Source organism: Rhopilema esculentum, chromosome 10 (genome assembly GCF_057945365.1).
Source record: "Rhopilema esculentum isolate cy_ngs chromosome 10, ASM5794536v1, whole genome shotgun sequence".
Classification (NCBI taxonomy): Eukaryota; Metazoa; Cnidaria; class Scyphozoa; order Rhizostomeae; family Rhizostomatidae; genus Rhopilema; species Rhopilema esculentum.
In genome coordinates this window covers 12,344,960-12,360,500 of record NC_142824.1, presented here as the reverse complement: position 1 = coordinate 12,360,500, position 15,541 = coordinate 12,344,960, and the positions used below count along the sequence as shown (strand labels likewise).

The window sequence follows — 15,541 nt, the reverse complement described above, 5'->3', positions numbered from 1 at the left end:
AGAAACTTGAACAAAGTTACTCTAGGCCCAGAAAATAAAAGGCAATAGCATGTCTTGATGGCTCCCCAAAACCTCTTTTTAGACGAAAAGGTTTTGTAAATCAACGTACCTTCTCCGACTTGCAGAAGACTCCATATGCCACGAAATGGTTATTGAGTCAAACGATGACCTTTTTGTTGAATATTTTGTCAAATCTGAACTTTGGAAAAAGCATTGATTCTCAAAACTAGCATTCAAGTTTCTTATTTAAGGTGCCCATCATTGCTTTATACGATGCATCTTAATTGATGGTCCATTTCCAATAAAACTTCTCTCTTCACAAGTGGTAAATACCCCAATCATTAGATAGAATAAATGTGTTACTACAGATCGAAGGTCAGGCAAAGTTCAATTAGTCAAGGCTCAAAGTTCCTTTAAATTAAGGGTGAAAGGATTTACTAAATTATATTACATTTCAAAGTATGTTGTGTAAGTTTGATCGCCAATAATTAGTGTAGGCTATCAGCACAAATATAAACATAATATTCAATTGTTTATGTGTACAATAAATTCAGCCCTGTTAAACATTACATTTATGCAAACAAACAATTTCGCGCTTCCAATTTTTTTAATTTCCATGAAATCAAATTCAACCTTCCTGTTGCAATTTGAAAATGATAAGCTTGTTGACGAAATTATTAGTTTTGCACCATTTTTATTAAATTAATCTTATAACCTAAAAAGTTAACCTGTGATCATTATCAGAATATCAACTTCCTTCCTTTCAGAGCGTGTATACAAACTTCACAGTTTGAGATTAATACTGTATGGAACTTTTTTCGCATGAAAATCAAAAGTATTGATTCGATTTTTTCATCCGTATTCCTTTAGGTTTCAAAGTTTTCTAGATTTCTTTTTTTAGAATGATTTCGTAAAATCTTAAACGATACTTGATTTCTCTCGAAACTATAGCTATATTATTTTCCATCCGTCAGTAATATTCTAGAAACATTCCAATACCAATACACCGAGGTTAGAAAGAAATGTTGTACCTATTCACAAGTCATTATATAACTCACTACATATTAAGAAATTCAACTACTGCAGATTAGACTTCCATCGTGTACTAAAATAATCTTTTGGTTCATTGGTAAACACAGCAATGCTGAGACATCTCAAAGCAAATGGCAAACAATCCTTCTTTAGGTGAAGGGATGTAATGGTCGACTCGGAAATATACATAATAAATAGGTTAGAGATGCACCAATATTGTATAACTGCTTTGTAGTTTCTTTTCTCATCTTCAAACTTAATGAAAATGGTTTTTGCTGTTACAATTAACCAATTGGAGCAAAGGCTCTAAGATCCATGACCATCATCAGTAAATCGTAGAATCTCAAAGGGAGTCTATACCCATTCAGGTTTACTTTAGAAACTTCTCGTGAGCGATGCGTCTTTAAAAGGGACCTTTAAAGATCCTTTTTCTTTGACTCCCTCCCGAATTGTTCATAGAATTCAGGTAGAGTTCTCAAGGCACTCTCGACACAACCTGCAGGCATATCTTGTGTCTTAGCTGCCCTTCAGTTACCCATTGACCCAGGCAGGTCAGCGTACGAATTCGCATCCTCTAGTTTCAGCGATGCCTCGTTCCTATTGTTATTTGTTGATTGATTTGAAGACGAGGCTTCTTCTTTAGGAGACAACTCTCTCACCAGTCTTGCAGCTCTTTTCCAGCGCGATTTTACGCTGTTGCTTTTCCTTCGGGACCTAATTCGGAAGTACTCCGCCTGCAGAATCTTTTCAATGTTAGTAAGTGCTTTAAGCTCTGTGTTGCTTCCATGGTCATCTGAACTGGCTTCCATTTTCAACTTATCTAATGCAACTTGTATAGCTGCAAATGATCCTAGATCTGGTCCGTTGGCATCCAAATCGTTTGCGAAGCTTATTCGACTCACAGCCCGTCTGTTACCACCAATGGCTGACTGGCGGTTCTTTTGAGTACTTGAATCAAAAGGTTCCACTTGTGTTTTTAAACAAGGGCAAATTTTCATTCCACAAAGATCGATGCATCGTGAAAGGACATTTTTAAAGAAATTAGCTAGCAGATTCAGAACTACGTAGATTAACAGAAGCCCAATGGCAATCAAGAACCAGTTAGCAAGGCGATATCCATCGTGAACATTGTGCCCCACACTGGTCCGTGTTTTACTCGGAACATAGTCTCCGAATCCCACTGTTGAACATGCAACTATTAAGAAGTAGATTGCTTGGAAAAACGTCCAGTCTTCTATCAAAGTAAATGCTGTTGCCAGTAACAACGTCACTAGGGCGTAAATCACAAACGAGGCGACGAGCATCTCACCAAGAGGCAACTCTTTAGGTCCTGGCGGCGTAAAGAATTTATTTTTAGGCATGCAGTTGTAACCAGACCTAATGAGGTCAGAAAGCATAGAAACTATCTTTTGTAACGCCGTGTTAAGGAACAGTATGTTCAAAGGTATGCCAATAAGCGCGAAGAATATGAAGAAGAGTTGCCCTTCAAAGGTAGATGGTGCTGTCAATCCGAACCCTGAAAGAATTTAAAAAAAGGAAAACAATTAAAGTTCTGAGTACAAGATTTTTTTCAAAATGAAAGCCGAAATGCAAAGACAGGGAAAAATGATTAGAAAGGCAAGGTAATGTGGAGCCTATATGTTTTATCCACCTAGTTCAGTTCACATTGACAAACAAGGAGGCCTGCAACAGAGATGATGTTGAAATAATGTCCTGCATCGGTCTACAATTCAGAATTCAGGAACGCAAAAACAATCAATGGGCAAAGGGGCATGCTTTAATAAAAGGGCATCAGAAAAAATTCCTAGTTTCTACTTATTTTTTTGCAAACGACATTTTATTTCAATTTCCGGTAGTCACCTTGAAAATGGGCGAACTGCTGCCATATGACATTTTTCAAAAATTTCGTCATGAATAAGACACTGCAGTCAGGATGTCATAAAAACTTTTTGGCATTTGCAAAAGGCCCACGTCAAGGTTCCTTTTATGAGAAGGACATTTTTGGCCCTCTTCCCCCTCCTTTCAATGGGCAAGAGGGGTGGTTGCGCTCTGTGTACCTTTCTTTGGCCTCCCTGGATGAATTCCTGGGTTTTTAGGCTCTAATGCCAAGGGTACCTCTGCCCTCGTAAAATGAAACTGTGCCTCTCATTTCATAATGGTTTGCCCGTTATTATTTATATTTTTCTCCTTTTGCTCTTGCTGTAATTGAATGCAGGAATCCTTGCTGGTACATTCAGGTTTACGAAAACTACCATAATGGAATTTTCTGCCGCTACAAGTACAGTTTACAACTTTGTAAAAACAAAGAGTACATGTAGAGTTTATAAAGATCCAAGGCAATTTATTTAGGAAATTAAAGATTTTTGCCTCTTTCTTGAAGACAATCAATATTGTTCGTTGTTATAATCCAGGTCAGTTCAAAACTACGAAATGTCAATGAATTTAGATTTGAATTCATTCAACACAATACAATATTAACAGCATCAGCAACAACTATAGCTTATTTTTCCAGTAGTCTTTTTTTCAATATCACTTTGATCAGTGATAATTACTAAAATATACTCATTTTTTTATAAGAAACAAAGGTCGATGTTGAGTAATCCAGTTTCTTAATCTTCTGGAAATTTCAATGCTCATTGTTTCTTAAGAGTTTTTTAATTATGATGTCATGAATGATGTTATGAAATGTTCGTGAACTTTTTATCACGTCAAGAGATTCGCTTCCGTACTGATGCTGTATTTACATGTGGGAAGTATATTTCTTGTGTTTTAAATTCTAGGCCGTCAGGGCAATCATGTTCTTGGATTTTACAAAATTTCGTTGTTCTCAGTCTTATCACGATTTAACATTTTCTTAATCTTTTTGTTTCGAGTACTGGAGTTTCTTGACTTTTTCTGACTGTCCAGTACTCATTTCTTATAACCAGTTTCTTATAAAATATGTGTGTACGCCAGCATTTTTGGAGGATGGAAAGAAAGGAGCCTAAAATCAAACGAATCAATGTGTATATCTCTTGTTGGGTTCAAAAATTCGTGAGTATTTGGTAACACGATATTGAGCATCTACCTTGGCAACAGTGTATGTTTTAGCCAAGAAACTTTGCCTGGTAACATCGATTTCTTTGTCGTTTCTAGCAAATGATCATTTGAGATGAACGTCAAAAATGCCGTCAACTTCTACTTTGAAAGAAGCAGATTAACAACGCTTGTTTTTAAAGTACTTTTGTAGTACACATCAATTGTGCGCCAAGAACTGTTTGTTCAGCTAAACAAAATGTCTATATATCACAAGGACATTTTTTCATTGAATTAAGTTTTCCGTGCATAAGATGAAGTTGTCTGAAGAAAATCTAAAAAGCAAGTTGACTTTTTAGTTTCTTTCGCACTGTTAGCAGAAGCGGCAGCTGAACAAGCAGAGTACGTCCTTCTTTGCATTTCAATTTCTTATATATACTTATGAAATAATCTTCCTGACAACAACTTGCGTTGGAGATACAGAAGCTTCATTTCAACCATATTTTTGCAGTGGCTGAGCAATCTCGGTTTCCTTTGGAGATTAAATTTCTAGGCCTTCAATGCAAGAACGTTTAGTCTTGTGAAAACAAGCAAATTTTGACAACATACTTGCAATTAACCAGATGGTAATGACAGCTATGTTTCTCAAGAAAGTACAAAATTACTCTCTTGACTAAAAAAATGCGCAAGCTTTCTGAGCAATTTCTGTCAACAACTATTCACACTGTATTATATTTTTCCATATTTGTTATTTAGTCCTCTTATTTCCATCGATTAGCATTTTATTACTAACAAAATCATCATGTCAAAGGCGTGGCCTTTCAAGCATTTCTTGAATTAAATGTGCATTAAAAATACTTTGGTAGGAAGACTTTCAAAAAGGATACATCGTGCTACATCGTGATATTCAACAATAATCACTTTTAAGAATATTGGGAAATCTACTCTAAATGATTCTTGCATAAAAACAAGAATTTCTCGATACCGTAACCGACCAATTAAGCACAAAAAATGCTCTGCACCCTTGCAGTTTTAGAATCGAATAAACACTCAAGGTGTATAATCAGCTGTAGCTATCTACGATATTTTCATTCTCGAGCGTCACAAAGAAACAGATAGCCCATGCAATCGGTGTCAATGACGGACACTTGCGAGATTTGATTGGTCGTTCGTTGCTTGGTTACTTATTTGACCAATAAGATTGAATATCTGATTTTTAGTAGAAGACAGGTGTCAATATATAAAGTACCAAAATGACCTAAGTTGGTTGTTCCCATTTTTCCAGGTAAATTTATGATTTTTAGGGTGTTTATCTGCATTCAACTTTGTATTGATTTTAAAACTGGTGAGTGAATTTTCACCTCTTTACAAAGAGTAGATACGAAAATACCTTCGAAAAATCAAAACATTCACAAGAAGACAAATAACAAACTCTGGCTCAATCTAATTCCAGTCGCAAGATTTTCAAAAATTTGTATTAATCCTACGCGTGTTTGGAATTTTCTTTTTTATTACCCCACGAGGCAGCCGTGCTTACATTTCGTCTGTTCGTAATGTTTGCAGGTTGCTTTCTAGCGTTGGAAAGACAATAAAAGTCAAGAGAAGGCATGTGCAAACACGTATCGTTCCGCATACTTCAAAACATTTCTTCATTTGCGGCAAAATAAAGTATCCATGCACACATTAATGCCAAACTGTCGGCCTTTTCAGAGCTTTATCTCTCTTTGATAACGGCTCTTTTTACAACATTTTAAACGTTAATATCTGAATCTTTGAAAAAATAAGAAGGAACAGCCGAGGTTTCTTTGCATGACACACCAACATTATTTTTAAACAGAAGTTGCAATCGCTTTACTCAGCAAGACTCTCTTTTGTGAACGATGAATCAATTTGAATTTTTCGTGGTTATTGGGTTAGTGGCTTTTTGAAGGGAGTGAATCCGATCAACCCCCCCCCCCCCCCACCCCCTCCTGTTCGGGGAATTTTCGAATTTTTTTAAGCATTAGGAGCATTTTGAAAGTTTTCTGGTATAGCAGGCTCACACCGACAATCACTAACTTGTGGAGCTCTGTAGGGAGCTGGGACCGATGACGCAATTTAATTACTGTTGTCCTTAAAATTTTTCTGAAAATTCGTCTCTCTGGCCCCCTCCATTGAATTGGGCTCTAGATTTATTAAGGTATCGAGCTGAGAACAGTCATCGAGAAGGATCGAGAAGGAGTGAAGTTGTCAAGATAGAATGAATTGAATGGCTGCAACTAAACTGTGGTTGTGAACTAACAGAGATTGAACTGATAGCAAAGGTATATTCCAAAGCAGGTCAAAATTGCTATTGATCTTCAATTTCAAACGAGTTTAGACTTGTTACGAAAGAGAAAACGACACAAAAAGAATTGTCCTTTGCAATGGTCGAAGTGAGTCAAAAGAGAAGTGCTGGAACAAAAAACGGTTAAATTATTCATTTCAAGCCCTTGTTTCTTTTAATCTACCTACAATTTATGACTTCTGATTTAGTGAGCTTAGTGAAGGGAAGAAAACCACACAAAAAGCTTAAAGAAGGAATAACACAATACGAAATCTAAAAGAGAGGAGAAAATCATACGAAAATCGAATCTTTTCTTCTATTTTTACATTCCAGAAAACTCAGAAAAATTCCTTTAGCATTTTTGATACGCAACAATGATTCCTTGGCACAAGAGCATCATGAATCTAGGGATAAAGTATTGTAGACGGCTGTGGTGGTAAAGAATTCAAAAAATATTTCTGAGACTAAAAAATGGAGATTCTGGCACCCGGGGTATAACAATGAATACATAAAATTAATACAATACCTTCGTTGGTTTTATCTTAGACAACTATTAACTCCCTCTCTATCTATTAGCACCTTTATCTATTTAAAGCCCTTTTCTCTCCACATTGGAGAGCAAGATTCGGTAGAGGTTTATTAACGCCCTGGGTGATGGTTACTAACGCCCTGGGTCAGGCACCGCACACCATTCTAAAAGTGGGTGGGCTGAAAAGGGCGTGGCCGAGGATTTTTTGAGGTTACGCCCTTCAGAATGCCAGAAAACACCCCTTTTAGAAAATACTTGCTTCTTTCCACTTAATTTTTATAAACAGTCTATTTCAGAAAAGATAAAAGTTACTAAAAAGAGAGATTTAACAAGATAAGACATCAAGAAAATGAACAAAAATGGGTTCCTTGTCAAGATGAACTGCTACTACTACTTGGGATCCGAAAGAGTAAGCTTTCTAAAGTTGTGTTAGAGTAAACTTTCTAAAAATTTCTAACCTATTATTGCAAAAAGGTGGGGGGGGGGCTAAAGCCCCTGCTAGCCCAAAAGCTGCGCGGTACCTGCCCTGGATGGTGGTTATCAACGCCCTGGGTATTCGTTAGTGGATACGCCGTAAGAGCACCAAAGTGAAAAGTCGTCAAAAACGTGATGCTTTACACGTTATGTGATTAAACTTGTCTACGTGAAAAAAATTCTAAAGGTAGAGTTTAGTGACACAATTACTTTTTTTAAAATTCAATGTAAAAAATTTACAATTACAAACTACTCACTTTACTACATAGAATCTACTTCTATACACTACAACCTTCATTTGCTGCCACGTCTGCTGCCATTTGCTCCCACATATGACTAAAAATCCTCGTTTTTGAGATAAAACGTTGTTCAAAATTTCATTTTACAGTAGCTCAGCCTCAGCTTGTTCTTAATTTGTTCTTAACTTTGGACCAATTTTGAGGCTCACAATCTTAAAAAATTGTTCTTATAAAAAAAGTGTAAGTGTTGCTTTTTCTAGAGTGATGGATCTGCCGTTCGCGTCCCCCCTGTTCAAACATTCCTACATTGTATTACCACGTTTCAAGTGCCAATCGGTCAATAAATGAAAATGTTATTGCATGTAAGTCCTCGCAGCTGGGCCGTTTTCAAACAAATTTAGCAAACAAAGACTGTGCTGATCCCTGATTTGTTGACAATTTTGTACAATTTACTATGTGAGAATTTACATAAGAAAATAACAATTTCATTCCGTTTCTCTCTCGATTTGAGGGTCATTTGATATCAAATAGCATCGATTCTTGTATTGATCTAAAGTCATTTTAGAATTGGTTGTCGATAAAAGAAATTCTATTTGATCTAAAGAGAATCGTTAGACAAGCCAGTTTTTATTAACATTCTATATATAAAATTCAATTGATGTTCATGCATTGAATCTTCCGTATCGCATTTGCTGATTAACAAAGAAGCGAAAAAGGCTTAACATGTAATAAGCACAATAAACATTTGTAAATGGTTTGTAAAATAATTTTAATTCTCCTATGTGGCCTTAATTAAAACTAACAAAACACCTTTTAAAACCATCCACTGCATTTCAGAAGAGGTTTAGAAGTTGAAGTATTAAGGCCAGGTAGTCATCTCAGACTTGAGAGAGATTCATTTTAAGTCCCAAATTTACTCCAGGGGCTATTATTCTATCCATTTTGTCCGAACCAATGAGAAAGTGCATAATATGCACATGCGCATTTGAGCAAAGGCTTGAAGACAAAATTTGTATCTCATGGCACTTCACAGCATTCAATCCAAACTTTCATATATCGTAGCTACATTTTATAAACCAGAGTTTTATTCTTAGTCTTGCGCATGTGCATATGGTGCAAAATATTGGAAGCCAACGGACCTCTGAACAAGTGCTGGTTCGTTTCCCCACCAACAAGTATTTTTGTTTTTTGATTTCAAACCCAAACGAATTTTGTGTGTCAAAAGGCCAAAATTGTTGGAAGACGAACCAAAGGAAATTTTTTTAGTGATTGAGATGGCCCCCAGGCTGGAGTCACAGAGCATGCAAATTGAACTCGGTCATTATTACCAACATAAATACGCATGCTCTTTGACTCTGTTATCAAGATGCCCCCTTTTTGAAAATACTTTCTCTTGTTCGTCTCCCCCAACAAATAAGGAAACCATTATTTATCAATTGCAAGAGAAATGCAAGATTTTATTTTCTGACAGTAATGTATTACCCTTGAGGCATCAGGCGTAGGCAAGGATGCCGTGCTTAAGAGTTAGGAAAGGGGGCTTTCCTGTAGGCAAATTCAAGAGACAACACCCTTAACCAAACCCACTACCACACACAATATACTTGAGATTGTGTTACAGACTCTATCTTGTGTCAAGGAATCATTAAAACTATTCAATGACACAAAAAACTGCTCATTCATGAGAAATCTATAGTATGATAAAGGGTTGCCAACACAAAGTTCGTCCAACCAAATATGATTCCACTAGTTAATAGGGGCTGAGCCCCCCAAAATCTCTCTGAATTTTAAGAAGGAGGCTGGGCCCCCTGAACGCTCCTGAGCCATCCTGAGCCCACCTTCATGGCACCACTGGGCGTAGGTATAATAAATTATTCGTACATGAAGCGAGAAGCGTAGGTAAAAGGCTGTTTGGGTTTCTGCTACAAATGTTGTTGTTTTCTTTATCCATTGAGTCCAAGATGCTAAATTAACCTTTTTATAGTGAAAAGGGGTGATAAGCCAGGCAAAGCAGGTTTTCGCGTAAGAAAACTTACTATTACGTCTTTATACTGGAGAGGTGCAGCTTCAATATATTACGTAACGTAATGTTTAACTGAAATGTCAAAATTGTCGTAACGTATTTTCTACTGCCCTTACGATACCGTATGCCCGCTTGATGATGACATCTAAAGAAATTGGATACAATTAGAATTCTAGCCGGCCTAAAAAAAATAATAAAAGTAAAGTGGTCTAGCTTAGCATAATGTTAAATATTATTCAAAGTTATATTTCATAGCTGTCGCCTACTTTTTAAAGATCTGGCAGGACTCAAGTGTGCTGAGATAAATGTCTCCACAGGAGTACTTTGGATGTGTTGCTCGTTTCTCATACGTATATTAGGGACAGAAAGCGAGACAATAAATTATATATTTTCCTAGATTCGCATCTTCATAATATGACCCTGCGGAAAATTTTTCAAAGATTATACGGTTCTATTAGCTTGTCTCCTATGGAGACAATTACAAATAAAAGATCTCTAGATAATCTTAGATTTATGTATTACAACAAATTCTAGTTGAATCAATAATTCTTATAAGTTTTTTATTCATGGCTGCCAAAGAACTATTCATTTAGACCTTATTCATATATACATTTGACCTCATTTTAAAGCTATGTTCTAAATCAAATTATACCCATTTCAAGAGTTTCTATAGAATCATATATTCATTTAAATTAATGACACTGTTTAAGACTATTAACAAACTTTGTCTCTTCTCCAATGTGAAATCATAGCTGATTTTTAGCTATATTGACGAGGCAATTGAATTTTTCTCGTTTCCCTATTTCTACAATTATTATGCCTTCAGGAAAATCTAAAGAATTTGATGATAGTTTAAATGTAAGATCAATTGAAATTTATTTTAAGAAACCCAAAGCTTGACCTGTCGTTAATTTTCCATTCGCTTCCTACAGAAGAAAATTTCCTTAAGAATTGATGCTTCTAACAGAAACATTTCTGTGACGTTAAAGTCTATGAGTTCTAATAGATGATATTGTAGACATTTATAAGAATGCATCATTTAACTTTTATTACTGGGTGTAGGTATTTAGGTTTCTGTATGAGTTCTCTATTGTAAGAGATAGTGCTTTAAATTATAATATTATTTCCATGATCATGCGTTTTTAGGCCAGCTTTCGCCATATCGAGCGTTCCCGAACTTGAGACAAGCCGGAGCAGACCGTTTTGTAAAACTCCACCAAACCATTACTTTGAAAATCTCGACACCAAGTCCGGGAGAAAATTTTTTCTCTGTTTTCTTCCCACATAAACACAGGTCAAATTACTTTCGATTCATAAAATCCCTTTTCAGTAAAAACGGTATGAAAGAATCATTCTTAAACACGGCCGATTTCAAATATATGTTTAAGGATAGCCAGTTTTATTTAGTCGACCACTGAAGTGGCATTAGCTAGAAATACTACTAAACATATTTCTATTCATAATAGTTTGCATTTGTAGGAAAGGGATCAAGCACTGTTTGCCAACTGAGATATAGAATAAGCTTGCATCGCCCGTTTTGCAGCATACATATTGAATGTTGTGGACTTGCTACCGTGCAAACAATATGCGAGAGTAATTATAAAAGATCAGTACAAATGAAACACGAGGATATATACCTCGATGTAAATGAGTGCTCTCATCAAATAATTAGCTATTCTTTAGCAAACCTTAGTCTCTTGAAATAGCTTCAGCATATCATGGTCTCAGCATACCCATTTCATGGGCTCGACACAGTTTGGAAAGTGAGGAGGGGGGTGGGGAGGGGGTGGAGGCGGGAAAATTTAACACACATACTAAAAGATTTTGAAAAAAGCTCTAATATTTTGCTATGGGAAAGCTCTATTGTTTATAGTTAATGAAAATTGGAAACGAAACATTTGAAGCGTCATCATTTGAAACGCCTAAACTTTCTATCTTAGAAAATAGTATATTTCTTAGAGGTATATACTTCTGGTAGAGCTCACTCTAGTAAATGGACCTGACATATATTGTTTTTCAAACTTAATCAAGTAATTGATGATCAATGATGGTAATATATGAAAATATTTCATATGCAAAAAGCAATATTTCGTACCTTGATTTTCTTAAGTCTTTAAAAGTCTTTTAATCAATCTTTTATTGAATGAATCATAAAATTTTGGTTAGTTAACCTGAGTTCAACAGTTTTAACTAGGATTGCTTGTGCACTAAGGTCAAATCCTTTCCTTAGGAGAACTTTCGTCTATCAAACACGAAAACCCTTAATTCAGCGGGCCATAAGAGTAAAGCAAACAGACATTCGTGCAATTGTAAGTTAGTTTATTATAAAGAATAATTACAGTTGAAAATGTTAATCAGAAAATGCTTGAATATTCTAGATATAGTGTACGAAAATTTATATTACAAGGTAGCCATTTCCTTTTTTGGGTTGGGTTACATTCTCCTCCCAATAGAATTATTAGGTCACCTTATGATCCAACTTGTAGGATAATTTACCACGTGTTTGGAAAGCTTTAGGAAAAGGATTATCTATTGCATAAAAGAGTTTCTGAAAGACGTACCCATGCCCCTCTTCATTCTTGTCAGTTCTATTAAAAATTATGGCTTTTTTTGCTATCATTATTGGTCTCTAGTCTAGAAAATATATAAAGACATATTTAGTGATATGAGTTTCCTTTGGTGAAAATGCATATAAATTGGATTGAAAAGGTATTCTGGGTTCAGCCCAACCTCCACATTTTTTTGCAAAAATGAGAAAGACTGTTTCTGTACAATTGTGATAGCCGTGATTGCTGCTTTTCCCCTTTAGATGAAAGTTTTGTATCACTTTCACTAGGAAATGTCCGGTTGAAATGAAAGGAATACGGCAAGAAAAACATATCCTGCCAGCTTCAAGTATAGACAAAGGTCGACAAATGCTACATTCTCCTTCAAAATAGACTACGTGTTGACCTTGCAAGAGAAGACATGGCAGTTGGAGACAAGGAAAAGCAATAGCCCAACTTCAATCTGTCGTTATGCACATAATAAGAATAATTCCATGCTCATGCTCTTTTCAAAAAAGCCCCTCAATAACGGAAATAAATTGATTCCGTAAAGAAAAGGGCGACGAGGGGCTTTCATGAAGTCTTATGATCCCTATGTCAACTTTGCGCTTATGCTGTGAAAAAGCATCTTGAAATAATACCATTGCCGAAATAAGTTTCTACCACTGTTCTCTCTCACCAGAACGTTTCCCGACAATACCACTTTATGGTGAGTAGCAGTTTTCTTTTTCGCTTAAATTTGAAAAGCAACGAAATGCCATAGATATATACGTCGAGCCTACGTGATTCTATTGATCGCAAATGAATAATTTTTTGTGTATGTATACAAACACTACAAGCCGCTGCAGCTCGGTATAAAAACACCAATTGATTCAAGTCTCTTTGAAGTGTATTCTAAACTGCTTGGCGCGTAGGAATAAACGGAACGATTCTGTTGCACCCAGTGTGGCATTGTTTTGCCAGGATTTCAAAAATGCTTTAAAATAGAAAACGAAGGAAAACATCTTGGTTTGCATCAAATTAATATGACCAAAACAACCAACATAGCTGTACTTTAAAAAAAGGCTTAAAAATTCAGGCCCCTGATAAAAATCTGTCCTCCGGTTCAAGGGCTTCAAAACAGATCTATGACAAAAGTGCTGTATTTAGCTCTCTGGAATGCTCCACCAATTCAACAAAAAATCAAAAATTGCAAACTACTTTTACTTTCACTTAAAGGTCTAAATATAGAAAAAGAAGAAATAGTCGTAGAACTTACCGATTGTGGTAATCACAGTACCAGTGAAATAAAACGCTCCCGCAAAGTCCCATTTATTTACGCTATCTAGCCCAACGCCAAGGAGACAAGCCTCTTTGTGAGACTCTAAAAGACGAGATACGGCTGAATCAGTTAAATTATTTTCTCTTGAAAACAATAAAAAGATATTGTTGTAATGCTTTTTCATTTTTTCTTCGTGCTCCTGTTCCAGGGCGCTGAAGATCCCGGCGCCGATAACCATGTACAGGATAAGCAGAATTATCAAAACTAAAAGGTGCAATGTATCCTCCTTCATGACCTTCAAATGTGCAATGAAGCAGTAGAGGCCAAGTCAAATCCAAAAGGAAGTTTTACTGTGAAACTGTGCTGTTTGATTACTCCAATTATAAACCTTCAAATACGTTTGATTTCTTGTGAAAACAGAACAATATGACATATGTGGAAGAGCTTTGTGTTCGCGATCGGCTGCGCGTTTTCCTTCCCATCATCAAACGCGAGTCTCAACTCGTAAAATGCTGCATTTATGTCTCTTCTATATGTATTTGCATCTTGTATCGTCAACGTGCTTAATGCAGCGGAGGTTATCCACTCCTTACCAAATGTGAATACGCATTGTTTGAGATCGTGCAGCCGTATTCAATTGTAACTGCTTCTGGTAAATGAACTCGCGGCAACTGCTCCAGTGAAGTAAGTGGATATCAAGTGATCGTAGCTTTGATTGCAGTAATGACCAAGTTTATCCATACGATGAATTTGAGTATTCCCCGTTGTCAGCTAAGGTGCCAAATTAGCTTTAGCCTCACAATAAATCCGTTGTTTGGCAATACCGGTAATAAATGACATAATGCATTCATAAAAATAGGACAGGTAAATTTATGGTTTCTATTTATCAATTTACCTGCAACAAATCGCATATCATTGATGGAGCAACTGAAATATTAGGGTTATATTAAAATTTCGCATTTTTACACTTATATTAATCGGGTGTTTACAATAAAAGCGGACATAATTTCACCGCCATTTATCGCCTGGTGTCCACCGTCAAACACAAGGCACAATACCAGCATTTTGGGTATAGTTTTGAATGAGTTTGTGTTAAGATAATAAAGAAAGGAAAAGTTAACATCGGGTGCTGTGAAATATGTGTTACCATGGAAGCATTGTTTCCAACGAGAAACACTGTCTCTAGTGCATTTTATTAATCCTTGAGTTGAATAGAAGTCCTTAGCAAGAATCCACATATTTTTTCAAGATACTTTCAAGCAACTTTTGCGGTTTTTTTTCAATTCTACACGGTAGCAGGGACGTAAATTGAGGGCAATAAATTGAGGATGGTGAGGGGTACGAAATTCCCGGGGTGTCTCGATTTTACGGTTACGCGGTTTTTTTCAAATTTTTGCCCGTTTGTTTTGGTTTCTTTCCCATAAAAATCGTTCGGTTTTTCGGTTTTCTAATAGTATCGCCGTTAACGGTTTTTGACGTTATTGGTGTCGGTTACCGGGTTTGTTGTAAAGTTGTGCTTTTTCTCTACCATAAGTTTCTCAGTAAACAAGTTTTTGGCAATAACACGGTCTTGCTGAATGGAGAGTTTCACTTTACTGTCCTTTACGGTTGGTTACGCTCCAAAAGGGTCTTCGTGGTCCTATATTAAATTGTCCATGCTCGGAAATTTTCCAACATAACTTGTTGGGGAAGATTTACAGCTGTAAACAAAGACAATTGTCAATGTTTCTATTCTTTTCAAAACATTGGGAAATTTATGTAAAGAGATTCGCTTCCGTTCTAAAGCTATACTTAAATTGGGGGGGGGGGGGGTATAATTTCACTCTCTGTGTTTAAATTGTTATGCCAGATAGCCAATTATATTCTGAGTGTTTTTGCTTTGAAAACTGAAGTTTCTATATATTTTCGATTGCATAGTACTTGGTTTCGTAACTACTTATGACAAATTGAGCGTACATCTGTTATCAACTTACTTTCATCGAAAATGTATTTGCTATTACACGGACATCAAATATATTTGCCAAAACATATATTTATTGGCTTTTTCTATCCAATTATGCTCGAAGGTAGATAAAAGATGCTAAAGGACGGTATTACGAGAGGGTGGGAGGTATCAGAAT

At 36.1% G+C, this 15,541-nt stretch overlaps 1 protein-coding gene across 1 annotated transcript; it reads right to left on the bottom strand.

Annotated features, from left to right (window-relative positions):
* Window positions 1-79: 79 nt before the first annotated feature.
* LOC135687534 (potassium channel subfamily K member 13) lies at window positions 80-15,092 on the bottom strand. Its single transcript, XM_065204119.2, has 2 exons — window positions 13,419-15,092; window positions 80-2,548 (listed from the first exon to the last, which is right to left on the bottom strand). The coding sequence occupies exons 1-2, from the start codon at window positions 13,711-13,713 to the stop codon at window positions 1,560-1,562; spliced, it is 1,284 nt and encodes a 427-aa protein (XP_065060191.2). The 5' UTR covers window positions 13,714-15,092; the 3' UTR covers window positions 80-1,559.
* Window positions 15,093-15,541: the final 449 nt, after the last annotated feature.

Excerpts from the sequence above, each read along its gene's own strand:
- LOC135687534 (XM_065204119.2), bottom strand. The coding sequence starts at position 13,713 with ATGAAGGAGGATACATTGCACCTTTTAGTTTTGATAATTCTGCTTATC. Across the intron at positions 2,549-13,418 it reads TACTGTGATTACCACAATCG|GGTTCGGATTGACAGCACCA; the intron begins GTAAGTTCTACG and ends AAATTCTTTCAG.